This window comes from Falco punctatus (genome assembly GCF_963210335.1).
Source record: "Falco punctatus genome assembly, chromosome: 12".
NCBI lineage: Eukaryota > Metazoa > Chordata > Aves > Falconiformes > Falconidae > Falco > Falco punctatus.
In genome coordinates this window covers 19,259,086-19,275,385 of record NC_137592.1, presented here as the reverse complement: position 1 = coordinate 19,275,385, position 16,300 = coordinate 19,259,086, and the positions used below count along the sequence as shown (strand labels likewise).

General features: G+C 36.5%; 1 protein-coding gene across 6 annotated transcripts in view; it reads left to right on the top strand.

Annotated features, from left to right (window-relative positions):
* PPM1B (protein phosphatase, Mg2+/Mn2+ dependent 1B) overlaps positions 1–16,222 on the top strand; it is a 62,532-nt gene extending 46,310 nt beyond the window's left edge. For 5 of the 6 annotated variants that reach the window (XM_080408602.1, XM_080408598.1, XM_080408600.1 and 2 more), the window contains 3 exons: positions 2,430–2,541; positions 6,546–6,603; positions 12,523–13,561. In XM_080408602.1, coding sequence (XP_080264728.1) covers positions 2,430–2,541; positions 6,546–6,603; positions 12,523–12,828 — 476 coding nt within the window. In that variant the 3' untranslated portion in view covers positions 12,829–13,561. Of the gene's footprint in view, positions 1–2,429; positions 2,542–6,545; positions 6,604–12,522; positions 13,562–14,395 lie in introns of those variants that run through there. The other variant, XM_080408603.1, reaches the window with a different exon arrangement.
* The last annotated feature ends 78 nt before the right edge of the window (positions 16,223–16,300 follow it).

Below are 16,300 nucleotides of genomic sequence, written 5' to 3'. Positions count from 1 at the left end.
ATTTGTCTGAATTTTCAGAATGTTTACCTTGGAGTTATATGTTAGGCTTTTAGTGAAAAGTATTTCAGGAATTAAGTAGTAGGCTTTGTAGTGGACTTCAGGGATTTGCATATGTGATGATATCAGGAAATAATTCTTTAAGTGGTTGAATTACATTAGGAATCCAGATGTAAAAGTTTCCGCAATTGTGGTGTTGCGCATTCAGGGAAAATCTAATTGCAGAGTTATTCTTAGTATAGAGATAAAGGTGCAAACCTTGTAAATGCCTATAAATCTGTTTCTGAAAACATTTGGTTTCTTTCTCTAGTGGCCTTTGTCAAACAAATCCACAGTGTGTATCTGCTAACTGATGTGTAACGAATAAAGGTCATGCTTGGTCATTTGCTTTATTCTCGGATTTTCTATTAGGAAGCTTTTTTTCTTTTGAAGAGAAAGGGACATGTTCTGGATGATATTATTCACCCTAATATCAGGAGAAATAAAAGGAGATAGTCAGTTCCACTAGAATTCCTGATTTGACACCACCTAGAAATGGCGAGAAGATGCTCGTGGTTCATTTCAGCACTCCCTGAGAAGTGGCTATACCATAAAGTAAAAGTTTCCAGTACCAAGAAGTATACAACAATCCTTAGTTGTGATGGCTTTAATTTCCTTTTAAGAAGATATAAAAATCTTCCACTTGCATTAGTATTTAGTGATTGCTTACTTCTGTAGTCTATCTTACAAATTTTTACTATTCATCTAATTTTTGTATATACAGAACCAGGTGCGCTCTTGAATAAAGAGCAGCGTATGCATGGGGCACGTTTACTATCAGATGTGACTCAGCACAATCATAGTGGTACACTCTACTTCTGACTAGGTAGAACTGCACAAAAGGACACAGTGTAGGCAAGGACTTGTGGCTGGTTTGTGTGAACGTGTATGGAAGAAATGATCAAAATCCTAAGACTCAAGTGTACATGCTCAGCTGTCATTTCCTTTGCTAGCCATGAGCCATTCTTCATGGATGGATGATAGTTTCATGGAAGAATGTTAAATTGTTTCTAGTACTAGTATACCTAGTTTATTCACTGCAGAGATACGATGCTGACTTAAAATTGGGGCTTAGAAGCGTAGTGCCTTATTTGTTACAGGGTAGTAAAGCTATTTTAAAAGTAGAATTGCTTTTTGGGGGCTTTCCTACAAATCACCCTGATACAGAGTAAGCAAATACCTTGCAAGCACTTTGGGTTTAGTAGTCCTGAGAGAAGCCTGCGTATCACTTGCTGTTTAGGTAAGTGATAGGTCAAGAGAGGTTTAAATACCGGGAAACTTGGGATGCGGTGTTTAAAGTAGGTAGGTGATGTGCTTTACTAACTTAAGAAGCTTCAATTTTAGCTGCTTCTGGCTTTAGTTGCAGGCTCCAAAATCAGGCATCCAGAATATAATCAATTGATGTAAAAAATTCAGTCGTTTATCTTTACATACGAACTGACTGAAGGTTTTTTTCAGGATGATATTTGAGAGGATTCCTTCTTAATTCTCTTGTTCTGAGGCTCAAAGAATTTTTTACCTTGAACAATGTCTACAGGAAATGGCATTTCATTCCTTAATTTAGTTGCTTTTCAGGAAAAAAATAACTTAATGTGATGTTTATACAACTACTGTTTGTAGATAACTTGGTGAACCTTTTTCTGCCATGGTAGCAGGTGAATGACTAGAGGCTGAGGAGTAGAAGCTGGTATTTTTATGCCTGTGTGAATGTATTTGCAGCTCTTATGCTTTTGCCTTATAGCAGCTTTGATGAATAAGAACATGTGAAGACTGACTTCAGTTTAGGCAGTCCTTTTCCAAGGCAGAACTTGGTGGCACTGGACTTGCGTGATACTTAGGCTTTGAAAATGGAATACCGTATTATTATTTGTTGTTAGGTCTATAGTCTGTTTTGGCCACTTGAGTGATAATGGGCCATTATATGTTCCTCTTCATTGCATGATGCTCTTGGTGTTTATGTACTGGAGATTCAGGCCTTTTGAGAATACAAGGTGTTACTCACAATGACTGAATTCCTGGGAAGCATTTTCTTTATGGCATGTAATTTCTGAGTATGCATTGCAATGCAGTGGAGAGGTAACAAACAGGCTCCCAGCTGTCGTCTTTTTGAAGGTGAACAGGCTGCTGTCTCCAGGGTATTTCATCCCGTCCACAGTCTGCTGAGTTTCTCTGAGAGAGGATAGCTAGAAGCAAAATGGAGGGACAGGCTATGGGTTTAGATAGTTCTGTTCTACTGTGCAAAGACTGTTTACCTAAAAGGTAAAGACTGTTTTCCTGTTTACATGTAACTTTTTCATGTCTCTGTTAAAGTGATATCATTTTGTATTTTAGTGTCTTAAGGAATGGGTGGTATTAATTCAGTAATCTAAGGACTTCTTCTGTTTTTAAAATAGAAATTATGGAAAAATCGGGTGAAGAAGGAATGCCTGATCTTGCTCATGTTATTCGTATTTTAACTGCGGAGAATATCCCTAATTTACCACCAGGAGGTGGCTTAGCTGGCAAGTGAGTACAGTACTGGAATTTCTTGAATTGTTTAGTTCACTGAAACAAATACTTCTAAATAAATGTTTTAAGGCTTTCTTATTGTAATAGCTATACTCGAAGAAAAACTGGGTTTTGTATTTTAAGCTAGTTTACTTTTTGTACTACATGAATGTTTGTGAGACTGTTCCCATTCCAGAATGATGAGGGGAAACAGATTTATCATCTTCTGGTACATAACGTACTAATTTACTATTTCCATATGGCCAGTTTAAAAAGAAAAAAAAAAGTTTGGCTTTTTACTGCTTTACATTTGTTAAGAACTATCAATAATGTAACCAGAATATCAAAATATCAGCTCAATTTTCCTGATGTCATGTTCCTTCCACCGTGTAGTGTCTGTTATAAGTTTGGGTCAATGCTTGTTTGTTCAGCAAACAGTCTCAAAGGAAAATTGTTTTTCTTTGCTTAGTCTTAAACTGAATGTTAAATAAGCAAGAATATTATACTAGGATATGCCCTTTAAAACTTAATTGGAATAAACCTTCAAAAATTGGTTTTCTGGGGAGACTAATGGTGATGTTCTAAAAACATTTATTTTAAGGATTTTCATTAACAGAATTTAGGCTCGCATAAACAGTTCATATAGAATTCCCCAAACAATGGGACCCATTATTGCTCCCTGGCTTAGGTCATGTTGCTTCTGGAATCTTTGTATTTTTCAAAATATGAAGTCTTATCCTCTGAACGTTTGTGTATATGTGTATTTTTATTGCATGCACTTATTAATGAGCGCTGTTTGCTGTGATTATTTTTTTTCTAGCCTTGAAAATTACCTGTATGTTCTGGGCCTCTTTCTCCATTTGTGCATTCTAGGCATTCAGAGAAGTTGTGGTGTGCCTATTCTTCTTAGTGCCTCCCAACTGCTGAATGAGTTGGTGTGTTTTGCTGTTTTGTTCATTAATAACTGCATCATGTACTGCTTTATTATTCTGGAACCTTTGCATATAAATTCTGTTTTAATTTATTGTGACCCAGGTTACATTTTTAATGGGCTTAGGTTTAGAATTTGCCCTTCGATGCTTTTCTCTCCATTTTGACTTTCAAAAGCCCTGTCTTACAGAAAACTGACTTCAGGACATGTACCTGCAGCTTCTTTTAAGGGAATATCATACAGTATTCAGTAATCTTTTTTGTTTGTTTTGTTTTGTCCTTCAAACTTGGGACAGAGGCAGGCGGTGATATATTTAGTTAACTTTACTTGCAGGATTGAGCTCCTGAATGGAAGTTTTGAAACAGTACAACTATACAACCCAAAACCACATACCATGTAACTTAAGACTTTTGTCCTAGCAAAAGAACATTCTTTGTCTTGAGATCCTTATCCTTTGATGTTACAAGGACACGAAGAATTCACACTTTGTCCTTCTGTTTGAACTCTAAGTCCTGTCTCACAGGTTGCAGGAAGAGTTTGTTTGTGCACCAGTTGTAGGTGCTCCTGGGTACTAGTATGTCTGAGCTGGAGAAATACCATGTTGTGTTACCTGGACTAGAGTATGTTTGCATACCTTAGGAACCTTAAAGTAGCTCTGCTTCTACTGGTCTTGTATGCTTACTTCAAACATCTCGCGTGTGTAGAGGTCCCTACTGACTTGTTCTTCGAGACTGGAGATCCAAAGGTGTCAACTCTGCTGCAGGCACTTAATGGTGGTGTCTTATCCTTTAAAATCTTACTTCTTCAAAGGCTGGCTTCTGTTTGACGCTGATCCCCCAGTAACTTCAAATGCTGCCAAAAGAATGGTCACTTGTCGCTGAAGAAAACAAAAGTCCTGAGCCGCTCTGTCACTTGGGCATTAATACTTGCACTGAACATCTTGCTCCTGAGTTTTCCCATGAAAGGAAGGCATGGATAAATACACCACTTGAAGAAAGAAAAGTCAACTGAAAAGGCAGAGAAATTCCCCAGGGCCTGAGTTGTAAGTCTGATTTAAACCCTCTGCAACGGCTGGCTGTTGCTCAATGGCAGCCTTGCTTGAGCTGTCTAGGTGGTTTCTGTTACATTGGTGTGAGGTGCCATTGCTCTCTGCAGTACAGACATTTGGTCAAAATCATGCCATTCCACCATCAATAAATGTGGGACAAAATGGAGAAAACATTTTCTGGTGTCTGCAAAAAGATTATTTCTTTTCGCTAGGAAAATCTTCCATCAGTGCTGATGTATTCCATACTAGTTCAGCTGTGCATCTCTTCTAGATTTCTTCGTAAAGCATTGACTTTAACTGATAGGCCCTTGGAGAAGTTGTTCTTCAGAGGACTTCTGATATCAGACATAATTTTTGAAAGTGTCATTGTTAATTTAATTTGGAACTTCCTTCTGGGAGCTCATTCAGACACAACCCAAAACCTTTGTGTGTGAACAAGTACAAACTACTTAACACGGGTGTCTTGAGGCCTCAAGTTCTCAGGTGTATCTGTTGTGCCTGCCGTCTTGTCTGGGTGTGGTATGTCTTGATTAAATCCCAATTTCATCATTGATGTATATTGCTTTTGAACACATGATAGCACAATGTCTTTTCATTCTTCGGTGTTGCAGGTTAGTAGTTGTCATGAGATTTGAAGCACTATCCCTTGCGTTCACTGGTCCGCAAACCATCTCCCGGAGCTCTGAGTGGTTCAGTAGGTACTATTTTAAATGCAGGATCATGGCTGGAACAATATTTTCTGATTCTGGACACTAGATTATGAGACTACCTGATTTATTGCTTTGTCTCAGAAGTGGCCACACTTGCAACATTCCATTCAAAAACTGCACTCTTCTGATTTGAATATGCTTTTGCTTCCATGGTGTGAATGTAAGAGCCTCATCATACTGGACCGGACCAAGGATTGTTCTAGTTTTGTGTCTTCTCCACAGGACAGTTGAATGTAGATGCCTAGGGAAGAATATAAAACTTCCCCTATCAGTATTATTCTTTTTGTTTTCAGCTTCTTACAGCTGAGGTGCTTCCTGATCTTGAGATAGTTTGTGATTAGTGACTTAAAAAGTTTTCTTCCATGAAGTTAAATATATTCAGAAGGAGCCTCATGAAACTTTTAGCATCCTTAATATTCTGGGGCAGATGGTTCTGTTGCATCGAGAGTCATCAATATGTATTTGTGAGACATTTGCTGCTGTCTTTAATCTGATGCCCTTGTGCTCTTTGTTTGGAAGAGTCAACAGTTGGTTGACATTCTGTAAGGCATCATTTGTATATATATCTTGGCTGTTTCCAGACTTCAGGGTCTTAGTTCATGTAGCAGTTTTTTTGTTGAAGCTATCCATAACTTTGATCATATTTATCTGAACATTCCCCACTTCTTAGTGCAAGGTGAAGATGTAGGGACGTAACTTTTTTTTTCTTCTCAGAAGTCTATTTGTACCATGGGTTTTATTTTTTAAAAAAGCTTTTTGTGCTTATTTTGCCTGCCTGTGAAGGTGTGGCCTTAGATGGCACTACCAGCAAAAAGTCTAGCTAGTGGTATTTAGGTTTTAATTTCTTCAATGTGAATAGACACTGGACAACGCACCTCAGAGGTTTGTGTACTCTGGGCACCACGCTTCAAAAGTTCTTAGGCAAGTAGTAACCTGTATCCCAACTGTCTTCAAGTTCTACATCCAGAAATAAAGCAAGAAAACCAGCAAACCTGAAGAATTTTGTTATAGTAAGCAAAATACAGATTTAACCGTTACCCTTGGCAAAATCTGATTGTGCAGCTGGAACTTCCAAAGGTGTAAAGAAGTAGACTGGGGGGAGATAAAAAAATGTTTTGCCGTGCTTAGTCTTTACGAAACCTGATGTACTGCAAAATCCCAAACATCATATTGAAAGGGAATAGACAGAGAGTGGTCTTCATCTTTTTTTAAGAGGCAGGTTAAAGGCAAAATTTTTTAAATGCTTTGAAACTATTACTGTGCTCAGACCTTTTTAATTTCTCAATGTTTTGAAATACTTTGTGCTTAATTTTTTTACAACTTCTCTTTTTAGGCGTAATATTATTGAAGCTGTGTATAGTAGGCTGAATCCACACAGAGAGAATGAGGGGGTAAGTTCCCATTTCGATTGCTACACCTCTTTATTAATGAGAACATCAAAGTAGTGTCAAACATTAAGCAAAAATGTACATCACTGCTAATGAAGTGTTATAAACACAAAAAAATATTGTAGCATACAGTTCATTTTGACCTTGTTTTGGATGGATCTGATGCAGAATTTCATCCTCAAAAAGACAGCAAGCTGTCACCCAATTCTGAAAGACTTTTCAGACATTTAATTGACTACTGCTTTGTCAGTCAAACCTGTGAGGCAACAGTGCAGCATTTTTATAAATTATAGTTTATTATTGTCAAAAATTATGGTCAGCATATCAATTACTTAACTAGCTATGATGTTTATTGACCAGAAATATAGTCCAGGAATGGAAAGCATGCTTCTTGTTGTCTTCTGTAAGTGTGGAAGACCTTGGTACACTGAATTTAAAAGATAACAAGAATAATATTGACTACCTTTTTAGAGTTTACACTACCTTTGAATATCCTATGTGCCGTGGTCTAAGGCAAGTGTGAAGTGACTTTAGTTTACCTCAGTTCTGATTCCTAAAATGACATACATTCTTCTGCTCAGTTCCTAATAAGCTGGATTTAAAATAGTATGTTAAAACTATCATTTACTATAACTTTACACCTGATAGGTGGTTCTTTAGCATAAAGAGTAGTAACTGGTGTTTATATCAAATGTGGCTAGATATTTTTTTTAAACAAGTTTTTGGAAATCTTAAAAACTAATAAAAGCGTAACTGCTAGTATTTTGTGAACTAATCTGTGAAGGTACAATTCATCTTCTAGTAAATCCTTTGACATTTTTTCTCTTCTGAGATGGCTACAAGGTCCTTAGGTAGTCATTAGAATAAATGGTGTTGGGGAGATGTCAACTTTTACTTTAAATACATTGAAACGATGAGTTGTGCGCCTTGAGATTGTGAATACGGCCACATTTGTTTTTCCCACTCTCATCTTCTCTTGACTACCTAGATTTGATTTATTCTCTTAAATTGGAAAGCTTGTGTAGGTGGAAGGGACCACTGTTCTGTTAAAGAGATTTCTTCTCTATTTGTATATTTAACTTTTTTATTTTTTAGGATTTGTTGTTTGTTTGTTTTTTAGTTTGAAAGTGATGAGTGTACATTCTTGATTTAACTTTCAACAAATTGTGCAATACTACCCCCAAAACAAGCTAGACAAAAGTTTCCTCTTTTCAGCTTCTTTAGTCCTTCAGGAAACTCTGCACCTCTATTAGCCTGCTGCTACTTTTCATGTTTAGCTGTAGTTTTGTTCCTGCTTTTGGGGTAAAGTTACTGGTGAAAGTGGTTTATTTGAAAATTGTAGCATAGGTTTTGTAAGTTGTTTGGTCATTTTTTTTAAGAGAAAAAAATTTATCTAATGGTAACTTTTTAGAAATACCATGTGCCATAGTTGCATTTATGACGCATCTTTTCGAAGTCCTAATTTACTTTCAATAGTCATACAAGCTTGCTGAAAATTCTAACATACAGTACAGCAGCCTTTTGGGTATTGGCTACTTCCAAGAAATTTCTGTACATCATCCATTATAATTTAATAAAACAAAGTAACTGAACTAAATATGCAAGTTACTCGTATAAGAATATAGTTGTAACCCTTACTACCATTAATAGTTTTGACCTTTATTGCTATTAGAATCCCTGGGTAGTTGTTTCGAGTCCTTTTAATTTGGCTTCTTTAATAGATGTGAGCCGTATACTCCACTCTACTTTTGTAAACTTTGCCTTCTATTGGTATTTAATGCAAATGTTGGTAATGATTTGAATGATGTGTTTGAAGTACACTGGATTAAATTTTAGTTTGATCTTGTGGCAAGATGTCATTTCCCAGTCAGTACCTTTGCTTTCCATCCTAAGCGATTCTCACGCAGAGCAGTGAGAGAGAAGGATGTGCCACTGGGTGAAGGTTGCAATTCCTGTTTGCACTTTCCCAGCAAGCAGGAATTGTTATCTTACTGTTCTTTAAGTGGATTGATGTTTATTAATTTAATTGGAATCACATCTCTGACATGATGAAAACATGACTTCCTTGCTAGTTTTACTTGGTTCCAAGTATGTATGTGGTGATCTCTTAGTCTTTTGAACTGTATACTCTAGTGGTTGGGGGGATGGGGAGGTGGGGTGAAATGGCAGGAAGGTGTTCAGTTACTCAACATCAGACTCTCCACAATGTCTACACACTGTGATAATGTTGCTACACATCTCACATTTAAACAGGAAGCAAAGGTAGGAAGGAAACATACCAATGATGACATTTCCAAGTGAGCCTGAAATCTAACTAATAATGCCCCTATTTAAACTAGTGTGACGCAAGAGCGGGTCTTCATATGAAAAATTAGGAGCTACAGACACAGGTGCTGAGTCTGCAGAGAACAACGGTGCACTGACTTGCACTTGAGAATCTTTTCCCATGTGTAGTTAACAGCATACGTGTCTGTTAGAGCGTGGGCACAGTGCAGAATGCTGCTGTTGCTAACTGGAAAATCTGCCTGTGACAGTCATTTTTATCTGATGATTTTGTATAAGGCTAGAACCACTCTTTTTACCTTGACAAATTGATAATGTATGTGATTACTAAAATATTAATGCACGTGAGTAATGATTTTGAAAAACACCAAAACCCACAAAAACTACCCAAACCAAACAGATTTAACTTTTGCAATTGAGAATTACTTCCTTCTGAAGAATATACTTTTTAGTATTGAGCAATTTAAGCCAGTTACCCTGAGTTAGTATGAACTGGATAATAGGTTTGTAGATAAGTTCTTAGTATATAAATCAGCCCAAGGTGGTATCTTCTTCTAGATCACAGTCCTGAGTGAAAACAAAGCTCAAGATGTCAGGTAGTGTTCTGCTTGGATTTTATTTTTTTTTTGGTCATCCAAGCTGGTGATTGTAGAGTAACTTCCAATTCTTCACGTGTGTGTTTTCTGAGAATCCTTAACATATAGCCTAAATAAGGAGTTGTTATGCAGAGAGTGAGAAGTGAAAGATTCCTTCCTACAGCAGTGTTCAGAGATCACTAGTGTGGCTTCAGCATATAGCAGTCATATGTTGTTGTGGTTTGGTTTTGGGTTTGTTTGTTTTTTTTGAAGTATCTCAGTAGAGTGTGAGTATTTTGTAAATCCAGGGCTGGAGAGAGCCCTGCTTTGGGCTCACAGAGAACAACATTGCCAGTGTTTGAGCAGAGAGACTTCTGCTGAAGATGTTGTGGCTTGTGCGTTTAGAAGTGCAAGTAAAATCATAGAAATCTTACGTATTGGAACTTGGTGCTTTCAGATCTTTAAAGAGAATTTAAAAGAACTTCTTCATAGCTAAATAGTTGCTACCACTAATGTTCCAATACCACTGAGTTGTTGTTCTAATTAACATGTTAAAATATTACTCTTTCTTTAATGGCTCTGCTTCTTCAACCATTCTTTTTAATGTGTTCCAAAGACTAGGAGGGTACTCTGCAGTTAGGCTACTTGGGTCTACATGTATCCTCAAACACAGGGAACAATGTGAAGATTACAGTGGCTGTGTTAATAGTGTCAATGGTATTTGTTTAAAACTGTGTTTTGAGTGTCGTGTTTGAAACCAGTCATGTTGCTAAATCAAATATGTGATTAGGGGCTGCTACAGATAATTTAAAAAAATGTAAATGGACAAAATTCTTACACCCTTGAACATTGTAAATCCTCTTCCTAATATGTAGTAGCCCTTTTTGTATATATAATTTAACAGAGCAGAACTTCTGTAAAAATCGTGAATGCTCGTGTTCAATGTAGCTAGCCCAAACTTACTCTTGGTTTTATGCTCAGTAGCACTGAGGTGAATTAGAACATGAAGGAAGACAAAAGTTAACTTGCACAGTAATCATAGTTTTCAGGGACCTGTTCTAGCCACACATCCTTAGAGAGAAATCTGTGTTATAGTGTACATGTAGTGTGTAGTATATGAGGCAGTTTCTGTCTCACTGTTGTTTGTGGTGTTTCTTGTCTGCTAGCACTGAGGGAGACGGGGGGAGCAGAAAATAGCCCTGCCATCAAACCTGGTACAAAGCAGGGCGTGAGTTTGAGTATCAGATGCTAACACCACTGTTACTTTGACTCCTATTAGCATTTGAATTGTTTAGGAGTCAGGGCTGCTATGATATTGCTTATTGCCTTTACGCTGCAGTGTTGCACGGCAGCAAAACTATTCACTTCAGTCTGCCAAAAAGAATTTTTAAAAATCTAAGTTTTGTGAAATGTGGAGATTCAGGCTGTATGTTTGCTAATGTCAGCTTCGGAGCAAAACTGATAGGATGGAGGAATAGTTTGGTTTGGTTTAGAAGTTTTTTCAAAACTTCTTTTTCAAAACTTTTAGAGGTTTTGTCACAACTTCTAAGAGATAGGATACACCTGTAGCCTTATCTTGATACCCTGAGTTTTCACTGACTTTGTGCTCATGAGGCATTAAACCAGTCCCATGTCTTACATTAACGCTACCTTCTTTAACTTGCTTCCCCTCACTGGGCCCTTGAAGAGCTCTCTGAATCTGAAAATGCTAGTACATGGGAGTCAAAACATCTCAAACTAAGACCAGAAAACCACCGTGGAAGTAGTATCTGTCTAAGCAATAGAGTAAGCTTAGAGGGGTATTATTATATGCAGTAACATTCATTTTTGTGCTAAAATTGTCCCCTTTTTAACTTAAACTGTGCTATTGAGTCTTGGGGCTTCTATTCAAGAAAAATTACAACATCCAAAATCTTACTGAACCCAAGATACTGTCTTAATACTGCTACTAAGCTTGTAAATGAGTGACTGCAGTACTTGAAGCTTGTGAAGCTTTTGGACTGGATGACAATTAAATGAGGTCAGCATGAGAACAAGGCAGTCTGGATTTTGCCTCTAATGTATTGCAAAATCTGCCAGCTTCCAGAGATACAGTTCCATTTGTCTGGCTTGGTAACTTACTAGATATTAATAATTAAAATGTACTATTCCCTTAAAGCAGCAGTTCTCCTTTAGCACTTTGAAAGTTAAAATACCTAGTACCAGCGTCAGAGCACTGTAACAGATGTGTGAGTCTTGTCACATAAAAAAACACCCAACAAACCCCCATTTTTTTTCAGCTGGAGGCTTGTGGCGAAATAGTTGTTTGCAGAGTTGACCTTCATTTCTTAATCGGCGCTGCTTACTCGATTTTGTGCTGTAGGTTGTTAGATTTGACTTTAAATAACTGTTTTAGCTATTAATTTTTCTAGGCAATACGTGTCTGCCAAAAATAGCATCTCGTGTTTTTCAAACACCGCTGCTCCTTGTGCTGATAGGTAGCTGCTAGTTTCTTTTATGGCATCATCATGCATGCAAAAATCAGGGGTTGTTTTCTAAAACACTCTGAGTGTTTATTTTGATGTGATGCTTCAGCTAAATTGCTAGCAGTAGAGTTATCCATTCTCCTGAAGTTTTTCATGGAACTGTGTTGCTATTGGTTGTGCAGAAATTCACAACGAAGTATGTTGATCTGATGGCTAAAGAAGCGTAAATTTCAAATTTTCTCACTGACAGCTGACCAAAGTTGTGGGGAATATCAGCTATGTTCATCAAAAGACAATTTGAATCAAGATGAAGTTAATGGGAAGTAACATGTTGACAGTGGCAGGCTCATAATAAATTGAAATTATTAAAGATGCTGTTTGAATAGATACCATTTCTTAAATCTTTATGTTGTATTAAGTAGGCAAAGATGGATGATACTTTTCTAAGATGTATGTTGCTAATAAGGACTTTTATATTAAAATAGAGCAAAGCTGATGTTTTCTCAATCAGGAAAAATGTTTGGTTTTTTTTTAAATGTCGTTAGAAAATATTCTAGTTTAATTACTGATTTTTTTGGGGTCTTGAATCTTAAAAAAAGGACCCTGGCGATGCCGAGGAAAGTGGAACGCAGGGAAAATTGGTGGAAGCGCTCAGGCAAATGAGAATTAATCATAGGGGGAACTACCGCCACCTGCTGGAAGAGATGCTGACTAGTTACAGGCTAGCTAAGATGCAGGGAGAAGAGTGCACTGCTGAATCAGCTGCAGCATCTACTTCAGATACTCTTGCTGGACCCAGTGACCCCGTACCAGACACCCACACAGAATCTGGGAATCTCCTTGCTGAAATACAGAGCTCAAACGAAGATTCAGGGATGAATGAGATGAGTGAGAAACAGACATAATGTTTTACATAGTGGATTTAACGCTTCGCTTCACTTGGCATATTTTCCTTTGTTTATATCTCAACATTTGTCACATCTATCCTAAAGTCTGTTTGGTTTTACTTCAGTTATTTGTACAGATTGTTTATACAAAGCTCTTTCTTCCTTAGAAGTTCAACTACTGTAGTGTATTATAGTAATTGCATCTTATGTTGTGTAGCAAGCAGTTCATTTCCCATTTGAGATTGATTTCTTTTTTAATCCTGTGACACCAACAATAGGAATCTAACATGCTAATGCAAAAATAAATTTTCAAACCTTTTCTTTTAAGAACATTTTAAAATAGTAATCCTGATGGTATGTGTTTGCTAATTGTAAAGTAATTCACATCTTAATTGTATCTTTTGTGCAAATTGAATTATAAAAAAACTTTCAGTCTTTTTTGTTCCCCAGCATCTTTTACTGCATGTTTGTATTTGAATTGTGTATAGTTTATATTACAACTAAGTTACAAAAGCTATTACATTTCAGGTTGTCACTTAATCTTCATGAAACATGTTTGATTTTTTTTTTCCAATTTAGATTGTATCCACTGTTCATCATAAATATAATTTTTTCTAGATGACTGTATTATTACTTCCCAGGTTGTAGCATAACTTATATCCAGAGATGAAAATGTACTTAGATTTAGTACCTAGTGTCAAGTTCTAAGAATTTGTGTTTAAGTGAAAATAAAGAATATGCTGTGGAATAATGTCTCTATGCATATTGACTCTTTTAAGCTTTCTTTGAAATGCTACCATTCTGACATGGCTTGAAACTTTTCATAGCTTCTAATAATAACTCAAGATGTTCATTCGTTTCTACAAATATTTCAGTAACTTTGGGTTTGTCACATTGACTATAATGTTCTATTTGGGCAACATTTCTCAAGATCAAGTTCAACATCAGCCATATAAATAAATAACCTGGCTATTCTGCCGAAGTTTACTTTCTATCAAATCTTTTCTGTGTCTTTTGGTGTAGACCCGTGGATGTGTACGTGCATTTGGGTAATCAGTAATAATACTGGGAATTCACAGCAGTGGTAACTAATCTGCTCATAAGTTAAATATTGAATTCTTGTATCAGTGGTCAGTTCGTAATATCACACTTGCAGGAAGATGTCTTAGTTCAGAATAGGTACAAATTTCACTGCCTTAACAAAAAAGAGCCTTTGGGAATTTCTTGCAGACCAGGAACACCTGAAGAGCCCAATTCCTTAGTATTTTTCAGCTATTTTTAAGTAGTCCGTAGATGTATTGGTATCTATTGATAGCTATGATTTAGTACAATTTTAGCTAATACTTGTTTTTAAGTCTATGCTATAGTAGCTTTACTGGATTCGTGTTTTATAAAAGTAAATTCCCTCATGAAGTTGAAGAGCAGAGAATGTTTGTGGGTGGAAGTGGGCAAGTACGGAAAAAAGGAATATGTAGCCTGTCCTAAAGCTTGTATTCTTAATTATACCACTGAAATCCAAAGTGCAACAAAAATGTTTTCATTTGTATTGGTGAGTAGTAATATTTCTCCTCTTCTTTTCCTGTAGGGTGCTGGAGATCTAGAAGATCCGTGGTAGCCTTACAAATCTACTAAAATGCTTTTGATTCTGAAAGGGGGAAAAAAAACTTTTAAATCTGTTTTCTTCAATACAAGGGAAATATTCTGGTGGATTTCCAACATTTTGTGAAATGGGCAGAAAGATATTAGAATTTTCCATCATTTGTTCATTTTTGTGTTTTCTGATCTTGCCACTCTTAGCATTGCCTGTACTACAGTATTTTTACCAGCCTCAGGCATACTGATTACATCTGTAATGAACTTTGGCCCTAAGGAAGGAAGGAGTGATTCTCTCAGCAGATTGGTATAATGTACCTGAGGTACGTGGGATCGTAGGTGTACTCTGAAGATACACTGTGGCTAAATGAAACGTGCAACACGCAAGCATGAGAGAGTACAAGTAATTGAGACATTACTTATTTCACTTTAACGAGTTGGAAGGCTTTGCAGCTCTGTGGCTTGGAAGTAATTTCAATTGGGCAATACGCTATCAGATGTGTGTTTTGTTTTTTGTTTCTGTTTTTTTAATTTTCCAGTTTTACCTGTATTACCAGACCGTTAGGTTTCCCTGCGGTGTCCAAATTGTGATACGTTGCCTACTGCTTGCTTGAAGATAAGTGTATTTGGCAATAATATATGAAGATTCTAGGCATCTAAAAACAGTAAGAATTTTACGCATGTGTACAACACACCCTTAAACTCTTGCTAGAGAAAATCTTTACAAACCAAACTGATGAATTTATAGTTAGTAGTGACTTGCTTTGACATCTCTCACAGCTGCAGGTTTTTTAAAAAATGCTGAAATTTTGCCTTTATTATAATGTAAATTGTGATTATTTTTTTGTTCTATATGTGGTTTTCTATAGTTTTTTGATTTTTTTCAGCTTAAAATACGGACAGAAGTCTTGTGTAATATGGGTATAATTTTTAATTGTTTGCATTATTTTCAAAGTTCAAATTATCACTTTGAGATTACTATAAATACACTTAAAATTATCTATTTTAAATTAAGAAAATATTAGAGATATTTTCATGGGTTCAATGACCTTTCATTTTATAAGCAATGGGCATGGTACAGAGTGGCTGTCATGTAAGGTACTTGAAGATTCTTAGTTTAATTCTATTTTTGCAATAACCTTGACTTTTTTCTGACTTCTTTGAGTTGTGCATGTAATGAGTCCAGTAAATGCTGAAAACGGGGAAGAGTAAAGTATTTATCTAAAATAAAAGCTATTGGGGAGGGGAAACAATGAATGTATCCATCTGTACATGATTTACATGCTGTGGATGCCTTGTAAACATTTTCCTATTTGTTTAAACTGTGTTTCAGCGAGGATGTAATTGCCCTTGTGTGTAGTTTTAAGCTAATGACAGTCATCAACTGGTTTCGTGTGAAATGGAATTCATGGTGTTTTTCTGTAACTTTATCCCCATGGTGAGTCTGTAAAAACCACATGCTCTTTCATACTGGTGCCGAAGGCCAGCTTTCCCAATCATTTTGATTCACTGTGTATCTGATTTTTTTGGTCTAGAGAGGATTATTGCCACAGTATATTTTATTTATTCATTAGATTTTAGCCTTGTAAGTTAAAGTGTTCTAAATGATGATGTTAACAGGTATTTGTCCCTTTACTGGTTTTTTTGGGGTTGTTAAAAGATAGGGAATGAAGAATGCAAAATGGTTTATTGTTCAGACTGTCCGCTCTGGTCCAACCCTGTACTGATAGTACCTTCCCAGTATGATATTGTGATGTTTCATACAATACAGTGAACATAACCAACTTGTTATCTTCAATAAAGGATTGCTAAAACAGTGTGATATGCTTTATATTTTCTTGAGAGGGATTTTTCAGGATGGTGCAGGTGTTCTATATACAAAGGTAACCAAATAGGA